The 22,007-nt window shown below is 38.1% G+C and overlaps 1 protein-coding gene across 7 annotated transcripts in view; it reads right to left on the bottom strand.

Annotated features, from left to right (window-relative positions):
* The window catches only part of CFAP20DC (CFAP20 domain containing), an 84,059-nt gene that overhangs the window by 36,116 nt on the left and 25,936 nt on the right, over positions 1 to 22,007 (bottom strand). For 6 of the 7 annotated variants that reach the window (XM_054076116.1, XM_054076115.1, XM_054076118.1 and 3 more), the window contains 5 exons: positions 17,166 to 17,302; positions 15,304 to 15,478; positions 14,624 to 14,764; positions 9,554 to 9,885; positions 4,587 to 4,997 (listed from right to left, as the gene is read on the bottom strand). In XM_054076116.1, coding sequence (XP_053932091.1) covers positions 4,587 to 4,997; positions 9,554 to 9,885; positions 14,624 to 14,764; positions 15,304 to 15,478; positions 17,166 to 17,302 — 1,196 coding nt within the window. Of the gene's footprint in view, positions 1 to 4,586; positions 4,998 to 9,553; positions 9,886 to 14,623; positions 14,765 to 15,303; positions 15,479 to 17,165; positions 17,303 to 22,007 lie in introns of those variants that run through there. The other variant, XR_008451583.1, reaches the window with a different exon arrangement.

Here is a 22,007-nt window from a genome sequence, read left to right as displayed (position 1 = left end):
CAGCACTTCTTCTCTTGACACTTGTGGGGACCTAGAATACATTTTTTTTCCTGCAAAACATCTCCTGCAGATACAAAAAAAGCTTTACATACATATGTGGTCAGAAAAAAGCCACATTCAAAGAGCTTATTATATTAATTTTAAAATTATTTGAAATATTTTTCATAAAAAATAGGAAATAGATATACATTTGACTTTTTTCTGTAAGTGCTAGGAGAACATACTTTCAAATGTCAACAACCACTGTTTAAAAGGCAGTCAGTGGCACACAAATTTGGCTTCAAAATTTGACCGTGGCCTGCTACAGAAAGAAGAATCAAAGAATTCTAAGGAAAGGCTTCCGAGTAGGAAAACGTTATTACTTGATCAAATCAAGTATGATCTGACGAAATCTGCCAGAAACCTGAAACCTGTATTTTGTAGCAATAAAACCAAGTTTTACAACTCCCCAGTTTCTCTGCTGGCAAAAGGATTTGTTGCTTGTAGGTATTTTTGCAAGGACAATGACCCATGCAATACCTTCATCTGATGGAGGTGACCCTGTTTTAGCAGGGGGGTTGGACTGGATGATCTCCATAGGTCCCTTCCAAGCCTGACATTTCTGGGATTCTGGGATTTTACGGCATTGTAATAACCCTGCTGTCTAATTTCGTAATCAACTATTTAAGGAGCAGAGGAAAAATGATAGTTCTTTTCTTTCATCCTTTAAAACAAAATATCACAAAAAATGTAAAACATATCTAACACTTTAAAAAGTTAATTGCAGTCCACCTAGGCAGTCTATATTTAGTTACGTTCTACAGGACAAGGTTGATTGCTGCATTAAACGCTGATAATAACTTCTAGGAAAGTAATCAATATATCATTCCATTTGTAATAGATAAATAGATTACAGTAATGATTAGTAATAAACATAGTTGAATTTTATGTGGAAGGTTTTCCAAAACTGAAAGAACTAGTAAACAAGGGTGGAATACTAATAATCACAAAAATGTGAATAGCTACTGGAAACTAGAAAAAATATATTCCTATAGATAAAACTAGGAAGGAAAGGGAGTGTAAAATGTAAACAAATTTTATTATACCCCTACAGACAGATACACGGCCATTACAGATCTATAAAACAGAGATTCGGATTATCAGTATCAGCTGGGGTTTTCATATCACTAAAAATTACAGAAAGAATACCTTCTTCCAAAACACAAAAGAATAGACACATTGCATTCTTCCACATTTTCTACACCACTAGTTGCAATTCTGATGTCTTTTCCAGATAATAAATACAGAGAACATATGCTGCTAGCACAGCATCATAGGATTTTCTCTGCTTTTAGGTTTTTTTTTTCTTTTTATCACCTTTAAGACTAATATGTTTCAGCACTGCTTCTGATTTTCACCTGCATTATTGTATTTCACTCCCCTTTCTCCTCTCAACTGCTTCTACTAAAGGAAACCAGCCTCCATACCAGTCTCCATGGAAAAGGATGTTTTGTTTTTATCAGAAAAAAGCGCAAGGCCTTTATCCAAGCTAGCAAGCTCCTTGCGGAATACAGAACGAGATTTCTAGAACCCTCAGTGAGAGAGAGAGGACTGTGATAAGCGTGAAACCCAGTCCCTGCACCAGTACTGAGAGAGACTCATTTCACCAAAAAGCACTGCAGCTTCATAGAATCATAGAATCATAGAATCACCAGGTCGGAAAGGACCCATTGGATCATCGAGTCCAACCATTCCTAACACTCCCTTAAGCCATGTCCCTCAGCACTTCATCCACCCGTTCCTTAAACACCTCCAGGGAAGGTGACCCGACCCCCTCCCTGGGCAGCCTCTGCCAGTGCTCGATGACTCTTTCCGTGAAGAATTTTTTTCTGATATCCAGTCTGAACCTCCCCTGGCGGAGCTTCAGGCCATTCCCCCTTGTCCTGTCCCCTGTCACTTGGGAGAAGAGCCCATCTCCCTCCTCTCCACAACGTCCTTTCAGGTTGTTGTAGAGAGTAATAAGGTCTCCCCTCAGCCTCCTCTTCTCCAGGCTAAACAACCCCAGCTCTCTCAGCTGCTCCTCGTAACCCTTGTTCTCCAGCCCCTCACCAGCTTCGTTGCTCTCCTCTGGACACGCTCCAGAGCCTCAAATTCCTTCTTGTGGTGAGGGGCCCAGAACTGAACACAGTACTCAAGGTGCGGTCTCACCAGTGCCGAGTACAGAGGGAGAATAACCTCCCTGGACCTGCTGGTCACACCGTTTCTGATACAAGCCAAGATGCCATTGGCCTTCTTGGTCACCTGGGTATACTGCTGGCTCATGTTCAGTCTGCTGTCAACCGTTACCCCCAGGTCCTTCTCCTCCATGCAGCTCTCCAGCCACTCTTCCCCCCAGTCTGTAGCACTGCATAGGGTTGTTGTGCCCCAAGTGCAGGACCCAGTCTTTGGTCTTGTTGAACCTCATGCCATTGGCCTCAGCCCAGCAGTCCAGCCTGTTCAGATCCCTTTGCAGAGTCTCCCTACCCTCCAGCAGATCCACACTTCCACCCAGCTTAGTGTCATCCGCAAACTTGCTGAGGTATGGCAGTGTCTGCACTTCCCTACCAAACCCACACTAAACGTATGCTTTCCTAGGCACTATTTTAGAATCTGATGCCCAGTTTGGATTGCTCTTCATAGTCCGACGCCCAGATTTCTATAGCCACAATGGGCTGCAGCATCGTCCATCCTCAGCAGTAACTGCATCCAAAAGCAGGCAGGTAGAACCATCCTGCCGGATAAGCCTGTCCCAGCAGAAGCAGCCTTGTCCCATGGAAGCAGTTACTCCTGTTTCCCCTTTCACAGATGCTGTCAAATCAGGTAACTAACATTAACTGTACGGACAAGTAAGGCAATCCCTACAGACTAAAATGCCCACAGCAGAAGGAGAGCACGTGCCCCTGACTGGAACGGTGGCTGCAGTCTCCTATAGCAGATGAGACAAGCTACAAGGACAGAAAACACAATAATGATGGAAGATGCTCATTTCCCTCATGCAGATGAGGCATATGTCATGTTGCAGGACATTGCTGCAGCTAAATTTTTCCAAAGAATATGTAACTGCTTCATAGAGCCACAAAAAAAGCAAAGTACCCATTCTTTTGGTCCCCAGCAGTGTGCAATTCCTGCTGCAAGATGTTAACATCCAAACAGCACTCTTACAATAAGAGATCATGCAGCAGCTAGATCCAACATCCTTAGGTAAAATGACAAAAATCATTCAAAAAAGAACAGCTCTGGGACTAAATATAAAACTCCTTGACATGTAGAAGAGACAATTGTGGGGGAATACCATGTGCAAGCATCTAAGGGAATGGCACAGGTTAAGAATAATAATTAAAATAAAAAGAGATTGTTCATTGTTTCTTATAATAAATGTAACAACGAGAAAGCACTGGGAATGAAACAGTGCATTCAAAACAGATCAGAAAGATGGGTATTTTTTCCCAGAAAAAGCAGTTAGGCTCTAAGATTCACTGTCACAAGGCAAAGGCCATACAGATACAAACAGCAACTACACCTTTCATTGAAGAAGTTGCTAAGCTATGGACTGCTGAAGGAAGCCTGCAGGATGTGCCGGGGAAGCTATCGCTGGATGCTTGCTCTGTCCCACACTGGTTGTTTTCCGTAGCCACCTACGAGCACTGCTGCAAAGAAGATGCTGACTGTGTCTCTGGTCTCATGGGCTATGAACCGATGTCTGAAAGAAACCATCTCCAAAGCCTGAGGAAGAAGTTTGGCCTGTTCCACTCTCAGATGCTCAGGAATCAATCTAATCTACTTGTAACATATTTAGAGAATAGGTCATACATTAAAAGATCTGCAGCAATTCTAAGCCCCAAAGAACTCTACCAAAACCCATGGAGCAGAAGTATACTCTCCTATTTGTGATTTAGAGAATACACTTGATTTTTAAGCTCCAGTTCCTGATTCAAAGCAGATCACTACAAGCTGAAATGATAAGAATTAACTCTTAGGAAATATGTAAGAACATAAGTAGCTTCAGACAAACTTATTACTTGAATTACTGCATGTTTCCATGAGAAGCATACAGGAAGAAAAGAATAGGAATAAAACCAATGCTTTGGTGAATCTAACAATTCCTTTAGAAGCCTGGCAATACAGCCCACGACACAGCTTTACTGCTGGCCCTCAATCACATAATTTATTATTTTTCAGGGCCGTTGCAGAGAGACTATGACCTAGATCAGTGCTCTTTCCACAGCGACTCATTAATATATCAATTCAAAGTCTGACAATTTTTGTTTCTAATCTTCCAGCCCCAAACTACCTTCTAACTCACATAGTTCCAAACTCTGAGTTGCTCAATGACACCTCTTTTTATCTATAAAACTGTGTGATTTCTGGTTTATTTGGAGTATTGTTCTGTGTGCCACAAAACACTACGACATCAACTTTCAGCAGACTGAGCCGAGTGAGTACTGTTGTAACAAAACCAGAACATATCTGGGTGAAAGACAGTATTTCTCACTTCATGTAAATGGGTATATCTAGTACAGCTTCTCTATACAATCTAATAATTTAATTGCAAAGTAAAAATCACTTACACAAGTCTGTGTTGTCAGGCATGGATCTTCTCTTGAGGTTTTCAGAGACATTTGACTGATAGATTTTTTTAATTGACTAGAAACTCCTTCAGATCTTCCATTTTTTTCAGTTCCATTTGGAATTACTGTAAAGAATTCAGATTTACTTCCAGTTGGAGAAAGTGAAAGGGGAGGCTTTAAACTTCTCTGAGAGCTAACAGAATCTGCTTTTCTCACAGCGGGATTCTGTGGTTTTGATAAGACGGTCTCTTTGGGGTTATGTTCACTGTGTCCCTCATTCATCCAGCATTCATTTTTCTGTGACATCCTCTTTAATGGCATGGCTTTAAAAACTGCTGAATCAGGTGTCTCTTGCCTGCTGTGGTTGATCTCAAAGTTCTCAGCACCCTGGCTGAATTCATTGTTGTCATCCTATATTTAGGAAACAAAGCAAGAGCAATTTCCTCTCATCGTCGCACAATACAGTTTTACATAACCTTCAAATTTCAAAATGGCTATTTAATTTCTGCTGCCTAATTCTAAATTTGCAAGGATTCTGAAAACCAGCTGCTCCTCCTGGCAAGTACATCAAGTACACCATAAATATATTCTTACATCTCAAGTAGGGAAAAGCACAAAGAAGAGGGAGACAAGATTACACTTCGCAAAATGTCAGCCCAAATACAGAATGCTGGCTGTCTCCCAAACCTTTGTGTTACATGATAATCATAATTTCTATAACATTTATTCCAAAAGTACAACCAAAAGTAAGCCAGAAGTCCACACCAGTGATGTTTTTCCACTGAATTCTTAACATTCTACATTGTCACATCTTCAAATTAAACACAGAAGAAATAACTCCTGCTGAGATCACTTTGCTCACCTCTGGGAATGTCACTGAATACCACATGCAGTTCCATTTGACTATTAGTTAGGAATTCTGGAGATTAGTTTGTTAACTTTATGTTTGTGCTTCTAACAACATCTCTGCCAAATATCACCTGAATCGAGAGTTCACTCATACCTGACCTCAACAACAAACAGCATGTCTGAAGACAGGAAGAAAAATGAAGGCAAGCACATCTAGTGTTTGCCTCAATGTTTTCTCAAGGAATACAAGAGATCATGCTAATCCTCTGCCCCACGCCACCACGCTGGGTGTAAGGCAGTATGTATTGCAGGATTTAATAGGACACTGAAGTATCACCTTCGATATGCCTCTCAGCCAAGGAGCAGTCCTACCACCAATGAAAGCCGTGCAAGTTTGTTACTGACTGCAGTGAGTCCAGGACTGGAGTACACAGAATGAAATGCACATTCAAGAAAGTAATCCCTCAACTTTATTAATGATACAAGTTATGGAAGTTTATAGTTTTATTCTCTCAATTAGTAATTTCCCGGAATCACAAATTTCCCTCGTTTTTGTGTGTTTTTATTTATCTTAAAATCTGTGCTGGAAACCCATATCAAGTGAGGTTAACTTAAGATGGATGATTACTAAACAAAACACTGTATTTCTCCTCACACACTAGGGATAAATGGATAACTGATTTAGCTGAAGCTTAAATCTCTCCCACCTTTCCATGCCTCTTCAGCCATACGTATTTAGGCTCTAAATACTGAAATGCTGCCAGAAGCATCAATACAGTTTGCTTGATCAGCTCTAGTGTATGTAAACCGAAGAATTATTTTCCTGAGAAACGAGCACTGCTACTGTTGTATGGTTTTCCAACAACAGTTGAAAGAACATGCAGATGAGCAGTTCTGGATACATAAAACTGAGTGCTCTTGCTGGGCTGTAATTGTAAGAAGATCATTCCAATCACTCTGGAGGGCCACCTACCAGGAGCAGATGGGATATAGCCCCTTTGTGTGCTGAGCTTTATTGCTGAGCTAGCAGAGTGAAACTGTCTATCAGTCTTCGGAATAGTACATTTCCTTATTTAATCTTATTCCTTTCACTTTCAATTGTGTAAGGACAGGAAAATTTTCTATTTCTTCATCGAAGACTTCACCGATGAACTAGCCTGTTCCGCTTAATAGAGCATTTTTGACAGCAGCACATGATGTGGTCACCCCGCCACAGTCACACAACTCTTGCCATCAGGAGTTGTTGGTTTCACTCTGGGTTTTACAGAACCTGTTCATGCTGCCATGACAACATGCAATGATGCAAAATCTGAGACAGAAATTTGAGCTGAAAGCACAGACATTTGTATAACTGCAAAATAAGTCACTTGACGCTGAACGGTTCCAAGAGAAGAAGCAAATTTTATCCTTTACTGATTATTCGACTCTGATAATTGAATAACAGCATTGAACTAGTTCAGTGACTAATTAGTAACCACTACAGGAAATTCATACTCACTGTTTTCAGTTTAGGGACTGAAATATTTCCTTCCCAAAAGACAAATGTTACATAAAGTGTGTAATTCTAGCACAGTTATTGCTCTTAGCATAGCTATGGCTCTCAGTATAAGCAAGATAAACACAGCCAATGTTCACTTACTTAAAATTTATCCTGGTGCATAACCTGTCTGTTATATTAGTAAATATTTTTTGTACACAATACTAGTTTTCTAATAAAAGAAGTGTATTATGCTGCCTTGCAGCTCCTCTAACTTCAAATGTAGACTGGGATTTAGTCCCTTTAATCTTAAATTTTTTATTTATGATACAGTGGCATTAAAAAAACAAGGAAAATTTTTAGAAGCTTTGGACTTTCTAACAGTCTGGAATATTTAAACTACAAAGACACACAAAGTTTTTTTTTTTTCCTTTTTCTTTCAATTACCACGATGTTTTACTTATATTTTCCAAGAGAAATGCAATTTTTGCTCACATGCAATTGTTTAAATGGTAAGTTGAGACAGTTCAAGAATTTGCACACATCCACATGTTACACACAAATGTAATGTATTTGAATTTCAAAGAAACCTGCAATACAATGATACTGAGAAACAAAAATAGTGCAAAAAGCTGTAACAATACAGCTTATTTCAGCATGCAAAGATTAAGGTACTTTTAAAAAGCACCGTGAAATTCAGCATAACTTAGTCAAACGAATATTTTGTCATATAAGTGAAGTAAACTGGGAAACATGTTATGGTTGGGCTAAAGAATTTTGGTAATATTGCAAAGATACCTTAAACTGTGCTGAGCACGTATTAAGTCAAATGTTCAGCTATCACGGCTTCTCCAGGGTCCTCTTCTCTGTATTTTCAGTGCTTGAAATAAAACTGTTTTCTAGTTTACTTCCGTAATGCAAAGTAGAACAATCTGAATATTAAATGTGTACACACTATCAGTATAAAGCTGACTGCAAGAAGCAACACAATGTATCTGCACAAGGCAGAGGATGAATATGGGCAAAATATGACTGCTAAGTAATTTGTTGGTTCAGTGACTTCTTTCAGATGAAAGAAAGGCTTAACTATGAATTACTAATGCAGTAGTTAGACTGAGAAAAAAACTCTTGATCATTTCTTAGCATGCCATAGATTTGTTTAATGTAATTATCCTCTATCTTTGTAAGTCTAGCACATCTCCAGGTGCAGTGCCGATACTATTTAATGCAGCTTGCCTTCAAAGATAATGAAACAAAGGCCGTTCCCTAGCACACCTCTGGCACAGAGTGAGAGAAGTTTTTAGATTATATAGTACCTTAAGTCTTTTTTAAGAAGAGATGGATCTTCTATCAGTCTCTCTCACACCAGCCTTCAAGAATGGCCACTAACGTTGCGTACCAGTGCTCTTCTGGGGCTGCAAAAGCAGTACTTGGCTATTGATTTCTTTTTGTGTGCTTGGCACTGATCTCTGGGGTAGGACGATGGCAGGGGAGGTTAGCTATCTTCTTCAATAAAGGCTGAAGTGCCAGCAAAGTGCAATGACTAAATTAGGCTTCTAGATTAATTTATATAAATTTGTCTGGCTTTACAGTTCATCAGTGAAATACACCATATGTCCTGTGTTTTGAAAGACACTTTATTCTCATTCACTTATCACAGCACGACCTTTACTGTTTGGTACCTTTTCAGAGATTTTCATGTGCCAGTTTTACACTGTTTGAAGATACAAAGGACTTTGATCCCATCCCAAAACGCAGTCAAATTGGAAACTACTGAAACAGAGTAAATGAATGCTGGAAGGCTTCCATGATTCTTAAGTTATGGAAATACTTTCTTAATCTAGCTTCTATAGTAACCTCTGTGGCTTTTCATAAGCAGAGTGGACAACGAAATTCTTTGAAATCCAAACATTTCTGTATCTTCAGAATACTATCCCTTCTAGCACTGCTCTTGAACTATTAGCCTGACTAAACCACAGTTCATTCTGAAATTCTGGAACTTTGTTTGAAATAACAAAGTCTTAAAGTTTTAAGTTCAAAAAATAACAGGCTGCCCCAGATAATGGGAAAACCCCCATGACCACAGAAAAATCCTTGTCTTATAATTAGCATCAGCAATTTGCTTCCTCAGAAATACAGAATACAGAGCAGCATTTCTGTTAAATTCAGTTCATCTTGCTATTATGTAACTCAGTTGCATTTTATTTCTCAGCTGTGAGCAACAGATTGGAATGCTAAGAGACAGATTTTATAATTAAAAATTAAATACAGTATAACGTTCATAAAGGCAGAAACTTTTAGCACATACTCTAGTGACACAATGTAGCAATTCAGTGCACTGACAACTGGGTGAATTCCTATATCATATCAGCTGATATACTAGTTAAAAAATATTTTCTTTCATTGATTTTATTGCTGAAATATTTCCACATTGCGAAAGAATTAAAGTTGGTGAAGCTGACAGCTCAGACAAGATATAAAGCAGAAATGCCAGTCATCAAGGGACAAAGACAAATCTAGCTGCAGGTACATGGGGAGATGATGATTTCTGCTCTTTTTCTAGCTTGAAGACAGAATCTTATCCTACGATTTTTAAGATGAAGACTACTTTATCAAAAACTACTTGTACAAAGTGGCCTACCTCTTCACTGCTGTCAGTTCCTTGAAAGTCATCTTCAACTTGGGTTTCCCCATGTACTCTGATACTGTCTTTCTTCAAATCCAAAGGGAAAACGCAACCTTCTGGTGACATATTTGGAGACTTCCCATGAGGAGCTGATCGAGGTCTTGATGAAAACATGAAAATCTCTTTATCATTCACTTGGTGATTACCGGTTTCACTGCTGCGATGTTCAGCAGAGGCATTCTGTGGTGAGGTTAAATTATGGCAGGCTGAATCTGCAGCAGCCACCAACTGCTCATCACTATCCAGCTGAGTACTCTCAGTGAGACTTTCTGGAAACTCCCATCCATCTGAAATGTACAATGTTTATTTTAATGCCAAATGTGTCAACTGTATTTTACCCCTGTCCCTCTCTTTTTCTCTTGAAGCTGCACAGCAAAAAAAGTTTTTCTAACACAGAAATATTCTGCTTATCAGATTTATACAGTGAAAGAGTAACAAAGAGCGAAGAAAAAGATCAGGCTGCTTTCTAAATGAGGCAAGGTTAATCGAAACATTTCCAGGTCACAGCTCAAAAATCCACAGGCTAGGATATATGACACGCAAGCCCACAATTTGCAAATCTGAAACTACCTAGCTGTTAACATTTGAAACTGTTCAATTGAATTTCATTCTAGGAAAACATAATTGTATTAAATTTGTCTATTAATATTTTTCCATAGTCATTTTTTTTTGTGCTGACATTTAAAAAACCCCACACATAGCTGGTGGGAGGTTTATAATACTACAAGCCGCTGCTTCTTTATTGCTGAAATTCTGTACTTTCTTTTATGTCCAGGACTTACGGTTTAAATCTCAATTTCAAACTACAGCTCTGATGAAAAATAGCATGACATGAAAAATGTATGAGGAGATCTGTTTCAGCAGGTTTCCCTGAATATAAGCAGTACTAATCTGCCAATTTGAAAACAAACTATAAACTACAGAAATGGATTTAAAGATTGAGTGCACCAGATAAACATTAAAAGTATTTTTATACTCTTGTTGTTAACTTATATTTTACCATTTGGAATGATGATATAGAAAAAAAAAGCCAATTTGATTGATTAAAACCAATCTCAAATAGCATCTAAGAAAAGGAAAATTGCTCAATTGTGCAATACTCCTGTATCTTCATTAAAGGTAGTGTGGTGTGGATTATTCGCTAGATCTTGAAACTTTCTGGCTCCATAAAACAAAGTTACCACCAACCGTATTTAAAAAGCCTCAATAAAAAGTACTAAAAACGTAATCATAAAGTCACACTGCAATAATAAAATGCTTGCCACCACATCACTTTCTGCATTTTTCAAACCAAAAAGCATCTTCGAAACTTACCCAGCTAAGAAAACATTTAGGTTTTTTGTTGTTTCTCCTCTCTCAGCTTTCATAGAATCATAGAATCACCAGGTTGGAAAGAACCCACTGGATCATCAAGTCCAACCATTAGCTTTGTGATCTTCTGACCAGTCTGGAACCCACCCTTGCAGAGTTTAATCTGGACTCATTAGGTTTCAATAGCAGCAGCTTGACTAAGATCAAGATGTACAACACATACTTCTTTAGTATTCAGGAGGCCTTTTCCCTCACCACGAAATCAGATTTGACACGTATCACGCTGTCTTTGCAGTTTTCCAATATGCACTAACAGCTCAGATCACTGCAATGAGCCTCTGTGGTATGGTTATGTATTTAGTGTACAACCTACTTCATGAGAATCTACTAATTTTTATGCACAAAGGACTGTGAGTGAGTGGACAAGAGTAGCTTCATTTTTCTTATGGCCTATTGACTTCATAACAACCGATCTCCCTAGACATAGTCTCACCTGTTCTATTCTCATTCCAGAATGACTTCTAATGCAGTTGTTGCTGTTTAATTTCCAGATGTCATTACAGATAACATTTTATAATGAATTCTGAAGCAAGAAGAAGTGTTAAACCACTTGGGTTTTGTGATTTTAAGTCCAATTTTGAATTAAATATCAAAACAGAATAAAGAAATCGTAAGTAACAGGTCTTGTCAATTGCTTAGAGGAGACAGAAGCTTAAACTCCTGACTTATAATCCTGGCTCTGACATTAACATCCAAAACCAACTTACACATCACTTTGCTCAACATTGTGAGTAATGCTCTCATCCAGCACAAAAGTATTCCAGAAATATAAAGAATTTCTTTAAAAGACTTAGTGTCTGTATAACATTTAGCCTGAAGGGGATGAATTTTCAGTCTAACCTTCTCTGTAAAGAACAATGGAGATGTTGAAGAAACAGACTTGTGTTAGCAATAAGTTAAATGCAAATATTAGTTGGTATACTACAGTACCTATTCTTAATGGAATGCAGGAGGAAGACAGAAAAGTCTGTAAGGCTTTCAGATGACATCTTACACCAGTCACAGAGTTCAGCAGCTTCTGTAACCTGTAGTCAGTGCAGCATTTTGTTACTAGTCGACAAGTGAAAGATATTGGGTGTTTTGGACCAAACCAAATCCTGTTATCTCTCCACCACAACCTATACTGGAATTTCTTTTTAACTCAGCATTTCCATGTCAATTGTAACAAACAATTTGGAGCATCTTCTCAGCAAAATATGCAAATTACTAGGCAATCACAACACTGCAGCAAACACAATAAATGCAAGAATGATCACCTGAACATCTAATTAGTTCTTCTACAAAGTCAGACTTATGCTAAAGCTTCTAATTGCAGCCTCAGATTTTAATGAAGGTTTCAGCACTGTAAAAATAAGATTGGCAAACTATAAACAATGCTGAAGCTTTTTATTTTTTCCCTTCCTTAAAAACAATTTACCTTGGTACAGGTAAGCACACCTGCTGCAGAAGACATGCTGAATTGAGGTCTATAATACATCTAACTTGTATTATTAGAAACAGCAGTGACTGAACTCCATGGCAATAAGAACAGACACTTATGAAAGCTCCTCATCCCTTGTGAAATTTAAATTAATATTTACTCAAGCTAAGTGCAGTATTGTCCCAAGATTATCACAGGATCCAGGCACACAGGGCTCAAGAATACTAAATGCCTGGTGAGAAGAGCAGTCTATGGCAGACAGCAGTCTACGGCAGACAACTTGTTTTGACCACAGTATAAACGCAAGCTCGCACTTGCTTGGGGGATGTGGCTTTGTGCCAATGACTTGTCCTAGGGGTTGCACATCAACACCCTGGCAGAAGCACCAGAACTACACTCTTGGCTGAGCCATCACCAATGAACCAAGCTTGTGATTGTTCACTATGGAGCAAGATCAGTTGCTGGGAGTTTCCTGACTACAATAGCAATCCTGTGGTTTATGGGATTACAATCTTGACAGTGCGCAGGAATACAAGCTACAACACAAGTTACCACAGACATCATCACTTCTTTGCTTTTATTAGAAAGGTATTTGTTTCTTAAATATGAAAGCAAATGTGAAATGGTTTGGTAAGAAACAGGTAGAAGTATTTTTGTGCTCTCACCTGATAAGGTCAGTGTACTTGCTTTTGTAAATGATTTGTATAGGATTTTATGCAGATGTATAAGTTGAATGCTGTAATTTTATTTAAAATTATCAGGTTCCTCATGTTTTGTTATATGTTTCTGTTTTTGAATCTGGCTCCTCTGTGAACTTTTCCTCAAAAAATGCCTGTCATTCCCTGAGATCAACTTTATCCCACTTTGGAAGAAGTTCAGAACAGAGCATACAACTGGACTTTGAAGAGGACTTGATGAGGAGGTGGCTTGCAGGATAAGGAAACCATTAAGTCATCTACCTATAAATATCTTCATATGTTGAAAAGAAACTCAAACCTGCAAACTGAGCTACCAGCACCAGCAAGCAAAATAAGGAAAAAAGAGAAGTTTAGAGAATTGTAACTTACAAACTCACATAGTGCCTTTATCTGCCTGTAAGCACAGGTAAGACAACATGGAAACAGTTCTTCTCACCAATACAAACAGTAAAATATCAGTGTTTATACATAGCTTTCTGCTTGTGAGTTTACAGCAGAGCATTTAGACACGCCAGTCTACAGCCCTAAGCCTCTGTCTTTCCGTATCACTTATATTGACATAAAATAAGTGTTGATTCATTTTTCTGAAATATCAGCATTAGATAGGGGCCCTGCTGTTCTAGACAGAAAGTAAGAAAAACAGCGATTTCTGCCTCAGAATCCTCAAAATTCAGGTAAATGGGAAGTAATTTAAAAATTTCCCAGAAGGCTCTACTTGCTTGAGCATCTTGCATCTTTTTCAGGGAAATATGAAACCCATAATAGCAGTTTGGGATTACTGACACTGTCAAAGTATATAAGAACTTCCAAACACCCCAAAGATTAAACAAAATGGAAGAAAACTCACAATGTGAAGTAAAATTTTTTTGGTCCATTTTGAGCAGATTTGAGCAGTCTGCCCACATTACAAGTTGGTGCCTTTGCCTTTTAACAGAAAGTAACTCTACGTCTTCAGAGGCAAGGGCCTATTTTTTTTTCTACAATAATGTACTTTTCAGACACATGAAAGGCAACTTGATTGACGCTGTATTACAAAAAAAAATTGACACCTTTTGGCAGTTAGGTATGAAAGGGGAAAAAAACCCAGAAGCTGAGGTGTCTTGATGTGAAAATTCAGCACCGAACTTCAAAAAACACTCCCAAGCCCCTGATTTACATGGGTACTATAATTAATATCCTAAAGTTTTATATAGAACAAGTAAAATTCCTTATACATTTGATGTTTGGCAACTTTAGCATTAAATTTAATAGGGATTTAAAGAATAAATTATTTTTAGTTCTTTCCCTTTAATCATAAGAGCATGGGATTTTTCTTTTTTTTTTTATTCATTCAGTGCTCTGGTTCTCTGCTTAATCCTGCAAATCTTTAGCAATGCTCAAAGCAATTCTGTTGCAGGGTGATCGATGTCCATAATCCCTACCAACACAGACATTTATATTTTATGAGAATTGCTTCTAGGTCCTTTGAAATTTAAAACAGATAGTCCCCCACCCCACACAACTGAGGGATAAAAGAACATGAAATGAGCACCATACCACTGGTTATGTCCCTTTCGGCTGCATTTTTTAGGGATAACCTCCAATGACTGTTCTTTTCTGCTGATGGCCCTTGTGGTGAGGCAAGCTGAAAGTCTACTCTTCCACTCTCAGAGGTTTTCTGAGTCTGAACTGCAGAGTCTGAAACACAAGTCAGAAGCTTATGAAATGCCTGTGAACACTCATATAAAGTGCTTTTCCTACTTGAGGCACGGAAAAACAGCATATGGAACACTTTCCTGGGATAGGAACGTCTTCCAAACAGCGTGGGACTCTTGTAGGGCAACAGCAGCGTGACAGCCAGAAGAAAGCAAAAATTTAACACTAGGTATGGAAGAAGGGCAAACCACAGAAGTTATAAACCCCAGGCTTTTAAAAGTCCATAAAATAACCAAGAACCATGCAGCAGCCTAGTTACACACAGAATGAAGGAAAGCGTGCACAACCTGTGGCTACTGCCAGCAGGTGGTGAACCCAAGTTCAAACGCTGCAAAGATAATGAGCATTTACTCAAGGTCATGGAGGAAAATAAGACATGATTTAATAGAAAAGTCTTGAGCAGCTGAGTTAGAAAAAGGACTATAAATACAGAGAATTGTCTTACATTATGAGGTCAGAATCATAGCAAAAATTTTGGCAGTTTGTAAACTCTTTACATATTCTTTGCTTTATGCTCTTACCATTTTGACATATATCTTGAGTTGTTTGGTGAGCAATTCTTTTGTCTCCTTGATGTAAAGAGTCATTCCATGGCGAGAACGATAGCTCTAGTCTCTCAATGTCTTGTACGGATTCTGTTCCCTCTCCTGAACTTTGCCATGATCTATTACTTTTGCTACCACGCATCTTTGTTACCTTGGAAGATATTATTTTCTTAATGAAAAATAAGTCTTAACAGATTTTAAAATACTCAAAGGTAAACACACATTTTGAATTAAGCTCATTTTTTTAATAAATGTTCCCCTTTTTTTTAATATTATTTTTTTGAGGAAACTTTATGGTAGATAAAGTTCTGTGTGGTATCTTCAATCCTTACAGTCTACAAACAGGCAGAGGGTTTTTTTTTTCAATGACTGAAAACAAAAAAAAGGCAAAGAAAAGAAAAAAAAAAAATTCCCTATCTGGGCTTGTGGCTGTTCTACACCTCAGAAGGTGTTCTTTCTTCTTCGGAGAAAGGAATCTTATTTTTTGTCTTAGCTTTCAATTGACTTCCTGCAGAACAGTCTGCTTCCTTTGGCTGGATCCATTATTCACAGTGTTAAACTGGGAATTGTAGTCATAGAATAGTTTTGGTCGGAAGGGACCTTAAAGATCATCCAGTTCCAACCCCCTACCATGGGCAGGGACACCTCCCACTGGCTCAGGCTGCCCAAGGCCCATCCAACCTGGCCTTGAACACCTCCAGGGATGGGGCAGCCACCACTCCTCTGGGCAACCTGGGCCAGGGCCTCACCACCCTCACAGTGAAGAAATTCCTCCTTCTGTCCAGTCTAAATCTGCCTCTCTCCAGTTTATCCCCATTGTCCCCAGTCCTATCACTACAAGCCTTTGTGAATAGTCCCTCCCCAGCTTTTTTTGTAGGCCCCCTTTCAGGTACTGGAAGGTCGCTACAAGGTTTCCTCAGAGCCTTCTCTTCTCCAGGCTGAACAACCCCAACTCCCTCAGCCTGTCCTCGTAGGGAAAGTGCTCTAGCCCTCGGATCATCCTTGTAGCCTCCTCCGGACCCGTTCCAACAGCTCCATCTCCTTCTTTTGTTGAGGATTCCAGAACTGGACACAATACTCCAGATGAGGTCTTTCAAGAGGAAGAGGGGCGAATCCCCTCCCTCACCCTGCTGGCCATGCTGCTTTTGATGTAGCCCAGAATATGGTTGGCCTTCTGGGCTGTGAGTGACATTGTTAGGTCATATATCCCAACCAGATTCCTCAAACCTGCATATTGTTTGCTGGTGGAGCGACATCAGGTCTTTTCCCTGAGCTATTGTACAGCTGACTGTCATCCACAGAGAGCGTAGCAAGATGCAGAGTTCCTGCTCAGTATCATAGCTCTCATCATAAGGAATATTATTTACATAGACACATACAAAAATATCAGCAGTCCAGAACAAAAAAAAAAATCAGAAAAAAAAAGAATGGTAGGAAATCATAGAGTAATTTCAGCAGGAAAAGACCTCTGTAGGCCTAATGTCGAAGTCAGATCAGCATAGAACTACTTTACTTTACTGTTACACCCAGTCAGAGCTCCCCTGCAATCTGGGCTGGCTGCCTCTTGTCCTTTCACTGTGCATCTTTTGCATGTACCTGGGTCAATCTTCTCTACAACCCTGCAAGATTCTCCTTTGGCCTCTCTTGTGTGCACTGAGCAAACGTCACGCGCCACCCGGACACCGACTCGCCCTTCCCTGGACGAGGCCCACGGCTGAGCACAGCGCTCCAGACCCAGCCTTACACCAGTTCTGAAAGCCCCTTCGTCTGGCTTCTCTGCTGCCAGTCTCTGTCCCCGCAGAAATGCAGCAGCTTTGCCGTGATCTCACCCTTCTTACCTCTCCAGAAACCCTTCTGCTGACTCTCCTGTTTGAAGATGGAGGTGGCCCAAGGATCTTGGATCCAAATGCAATGTGTGATACATCCTGAGTTTTACTGCTGGGTATCCTGCCTTGTCCTCTATTGACCAAGCTGCCTAAGTTAAGAAAAATAGTAGTTTTAAAACAAAGTACTGACAAAGAATAAATATAATCCTTTCTTCAAATCAGCTGAAATAAAAGAACTACGAATATTAAACTTGTAAAAAAAATCATGTTGCTTTATAGCACACCCCCTACAAATACACAGGAATAGCAAATGCACATTCTATAAAAGTGTGTCAACATACAAGCAAGCAACTTCTGGTCTATTACACAGGCATATTTCTAATCTCGTTGCTTTAAAGATTTATTTTTAAAGAGGCTATTTATAAACACCAAAAAAATGGATTGCATTATTTCTTTAGAACTTCAACGAAAAGCTAACTTGTGACAGGAGGAATAAACAACTCTGATTAATAAATAACAGGATAAATAAATAATAACACAAGAAAACTGAGGCAAGACTGTCAAGGTATCACTCAAAGCTCAGAGGAGAACTACTTATGCATAGCATGCTTTATGAAATTACTGAATCTCCTATTACCAGGGCTGAGCCTCAATATTGCAAACATACTCTATTCCTGTTACAATGTTCTACCTCTTTCATTACTTATTTTTACTGTTTAAAACATTGATATATTTTTATAATTCTTTTCAAGCAAAGAAAACGCCAACCAGTCTGCAAGACAAATAAAAAGTAAACATAGAATGTAGGCGAATATTCTGTAAAAAATCTTAAAAGGGAAGGACATTGAAATGGTTATGAATTAACTTTATCACCAGAGTTGCATGTAATTGCATGTAATACCTATTTTTCTTTTTTTTCAGTTCTTCAAGATTGTCTGTGAATTTTCCTTTCCAGAGCTGATAAAAAGGGTATCTTCATGTTAATTTATACTCAAAATTTACAAGGTCTGAAGGTTTTTTCTTGCTGCAACATCAATGTTAATTTGCTATCTCACTTTAGAGATTTGACACTTTCATAAAGCAATAAAGTAGAAATAAAACATTTTGTCCATTCTCCTAAGCATTTTTCATAGAATTATTTAATCTTAATTGAAGATCAGCTTTATTTCCCATGTCATCAAGGAAATGAAAAAAGATCATATATTAGTCACCAAATAACATAATTTACTGTACTAATAAGCACAAAAGAAGCCACTTTCTGTCATTACCTTCTCCTCTTTTTCCTGATATGACATTTGGTGGCTGCTAACAGCTGCCATTTCACGGGATGAGATGACCTGTCTTGGTTTAGCATCAATTTCTCTAATTTGCTGACTACCTCGGGATGTTGTTAACTCCAATTACAAAAGCCGATTTGCATGAAAATCTCTCTTTATGAGCACAGTAATTGACTGCAATTAATTACCTACATCTACACATAACAGCGCGTTGATGGCATAATGAAATAGTACGTGTAATTAAAAGCGGATAATACTAAAAATAATTTGGGCTTTTGATTATCAAATAAACAAAAAGTTTAGCAGAGAAAAAGAACATTTTCCAATTAAAATGTACTTCAACATACCAAAGCTTCCATTTTCAAGAAGGCCAACTGCTGAAATTTGAAAAGTATGTCTGGAAAAACGCATCTTATGTTCATAAGATGGGTTTAAAAATAAAGGATAAACCTTAAACCGAAAGCATATTTCATCCAGGTCAGGGATGTTATCATTAATTATTTTACTATGTGTACCTCAGGGCTACACATCTTTGTAGTCTGGATGGTAAAACCTGAGTCTTGTTTTACAGGAACATTCATTTTTCTGTTTAAATGTATCATTCACACTGTTGTATGCATCTAAGTTTTATAGTATTTTGACAACCCAGCCAAGAAGTATTGATTTTTGAATGCAGTCGCTGAGAAACTGAATTTCAGAGTTTCCTCTGCTATTTCAAAAGCAAACTTAAAATCAAACTTCACAACAGAACCTTGGCTTGACTACTTGTAGGGTACTAATATTTGAAAAATATTATTTGCCCTTTAATATTACAAAATAATGGTACTTCCATGTAAAAAAAACCCAGCTGAATGTAATTTAAGTAAATAAATGTACGAGGGGTCTTACTCTGAGTGAAAATCTACCCCCCATCCCATTCATTTCAGCCGCTGTAGGGCAGAAACTGCCACTACTAATGAGCTCTATCAAGAGAGTACAAAAATTAACAACTTGAAAAAGCATCAGCACAGTAGTTTCATGTGGATGATAAAATCCTTGAGTTGTTTTGTTCATATTCTGGTAAAAGCATAAGAAAAGGTTAAAAAATATTTACTCAAACCTTTCATATTATCAAGGTTCTTCTCAAAGAAATACTTCTTTCAAAGTCTATTTTCTTTAGAGTTTCATGAGATGCTACACCTTAAACTGTATTCTTGGCTGTTAACAGTCTTGTCTCTCACAGAATTAAATTTCACCAGTAGCTACTGTTCCCTGCAATTTATCTTATTCCTTCGGCCAATACTTTGCCCATGTATTATCAGAGCATATTAACAGAAATGGTGGAAATGATTATTCACTGAAATCAAACACTGACAACGAGAATCTTCAAGACTGAGAAACTACTAAAACCAGTGGAATAAAAATCCACCTTCCTTACCTTCAGCACCACTTCTAATGTCTCCTACACTGGTGAAAATGTATTGGAAATGGATTGTTTATTTAATTTGCTTGTTCAGACCCACTCCTAAGCTACTTCAGACCTACTTCTTTCTCAAAAGATGTTCTGCTACGCTATTTAGCTTCATGAATCAATGACTCATAAAAGGTGGCACAAAGTAAGGGAAAAATGAAACACCTTTGGAAGACATTGCAGTTCTTCTACAGGCCAAAGGAAAGACTGAGGCTTGTGTTTTGTACAGAAACCAATAATACCATTTCAAAAGAGTAGAGGACAGAGGTTACCTCTAGACAGGGATTTTTCTGATGTCTAGCACTAAGAGGTTTATGTCCGTCTCAAGTTTAATCCGAAAACAACAATCAATTCAATATTTTAAAAAGGAAGGAATTATTGGTTCTCCATGAAGGACACGAATCAGCACACAAAATATTCTCATTTTAAAATCCACTCTAACCCTTCTTTTTTAAGAAGTACTTGCACATACTCTGGGATATTTACTGTTGCAAATGGATCTACAGAACAACTTCCTCTTTTTTAAATAAAAGTACATATTAGTTATTTGCAACAGGATTTACAAGTACAGCGCTATCCAGGGAGTGAGGAAATTATATTTTTTGGACATGTGTAGAATTCTAATCAATGAAATGTACGACTAATGAAAAATAAGAGTTTTTTTTCAACATTGATTTACTTCCTAATTGGAAATGTAGCTGATGTCTTCAAAACTCAACAGCTGATTTAAAAAAACCTGATTTTGTTTAAACAGAGCCCTCTTCCCCATCAACAGCTGAAAATTATATTTCATTCTTTACAAAGTTACCTTAAATTGCTTTATGAATAATTTTTCAACCACATGGTTCAATTAACGAACACAAAACCTCTGCCTCTTATTCTACTGCTGTTGTTTAATGACAATCTTGCATTACAAAATTGTTTTAATGTTTGACTCATTGCTTTCAATCAAAACATTCTGGGCTGTAAAGACAACTGCCTTAGTGAAATTTTGCTCTTGACTTTACTGCAGGTGGGAAACAGCGCAGAGTTTAAAGCAAAATGGCAGTTTCAATAAGAAGCAGGCAGTTGTCTGACCCAAGCGTACTTAAGCAATTTGACATTCAAGTCTTGCCATTTGTTTCTACAGTTCAGTCTCTACTGATTCTTGGCTTACAAATTTCAGGTGGGCAGAAAAGTCAATTTAAATACAAACCCACAATAAGTGGGCCAACACAGGCCAATAATCTGCTGAATATGTAGTTCCAAACAACGGCCAAATCTGAATGTTTCAGAAACGGCACAAGATGATCCCAGTAGGGATTTATGAAATAATCTGACTCCAATACAGCTCTTAAAGTAAGGCTGGGAAAAAATGGAAGTACAAGATTAGATTTTCCCTTCACACTTTTACTGGTGCTAAATACAACAACGTGGACATTGCTCTTACCCATTTTGGAATCATGCAAACTTCTTTACTTCACCGGGTTATTGTAGCGGTGGATTCTGTATTTTAATCATAGTCTGTGTAACACTGTATTTTGTTTAATCAGTTTTTAATTATCAACTGTACCATCACATCAAATGGTATCTTGGTTTTGTGCCATGAGATAGAAAAGCAGCTTTTATTGAACTTTCTTTGCATCGCTAGTTACTTTCTGAACTGCCTTAAACCAATTTTTAATCTTTTCAGCATATCTTCAGATGAGAGTTTTTCATTCATAATGCTTCTCTCTGAATCAGTTCTCTGTCTGTAAAATCTTTTCAGGGACTGTTTGATAATGTATAAATTATTTCAGATAATAAAACAAAACTGGTTTATTTAGGGGCCTGATACCTTTTCCATTTCATATGAATTTAAATTCCCGCTACCCAGTAACTTAGTTGTTTTTTAAATGTAGATACATATTATTCTGAGAATTCTACTGAGCTATCTATGGTGATAATAACCTTCATTCCTTCAGTCATTTAATTTTGACTTGAAAGCTTTACTGTAGTTAACATTTCTTCCCGTCGTACAATCTTTGCATTTATTGAAGCTAGCTATGACATAGTATTATGTTACACATTTAGGTATTACAGTGGTCCCCAGCTCACAAGTTTTCAAAACAGGGGCCACAAGAAATAAAAACAGTGAACTGCAATTTT

This window comes from Cuculus canorus, chromosome 11 (genome assembly GCF_017976375.1).
Source record: "Cuculus canorus isolate bCucCan1 chromosome 11, bCucCan1.pri, whole genome shotgun sequence".
Classification (NCBI taxonomy): Eukaryota; Metazoa; Chordata; class Aves; order Cuculiformes; family Cuculidae; genus Cuculus; species Cuculus canorus.
The sequence above is the reverse complement of the archived record's forward strand: the minus strand, read 5'-3'. Positions and strand labels throughout refer to the sequence as shown.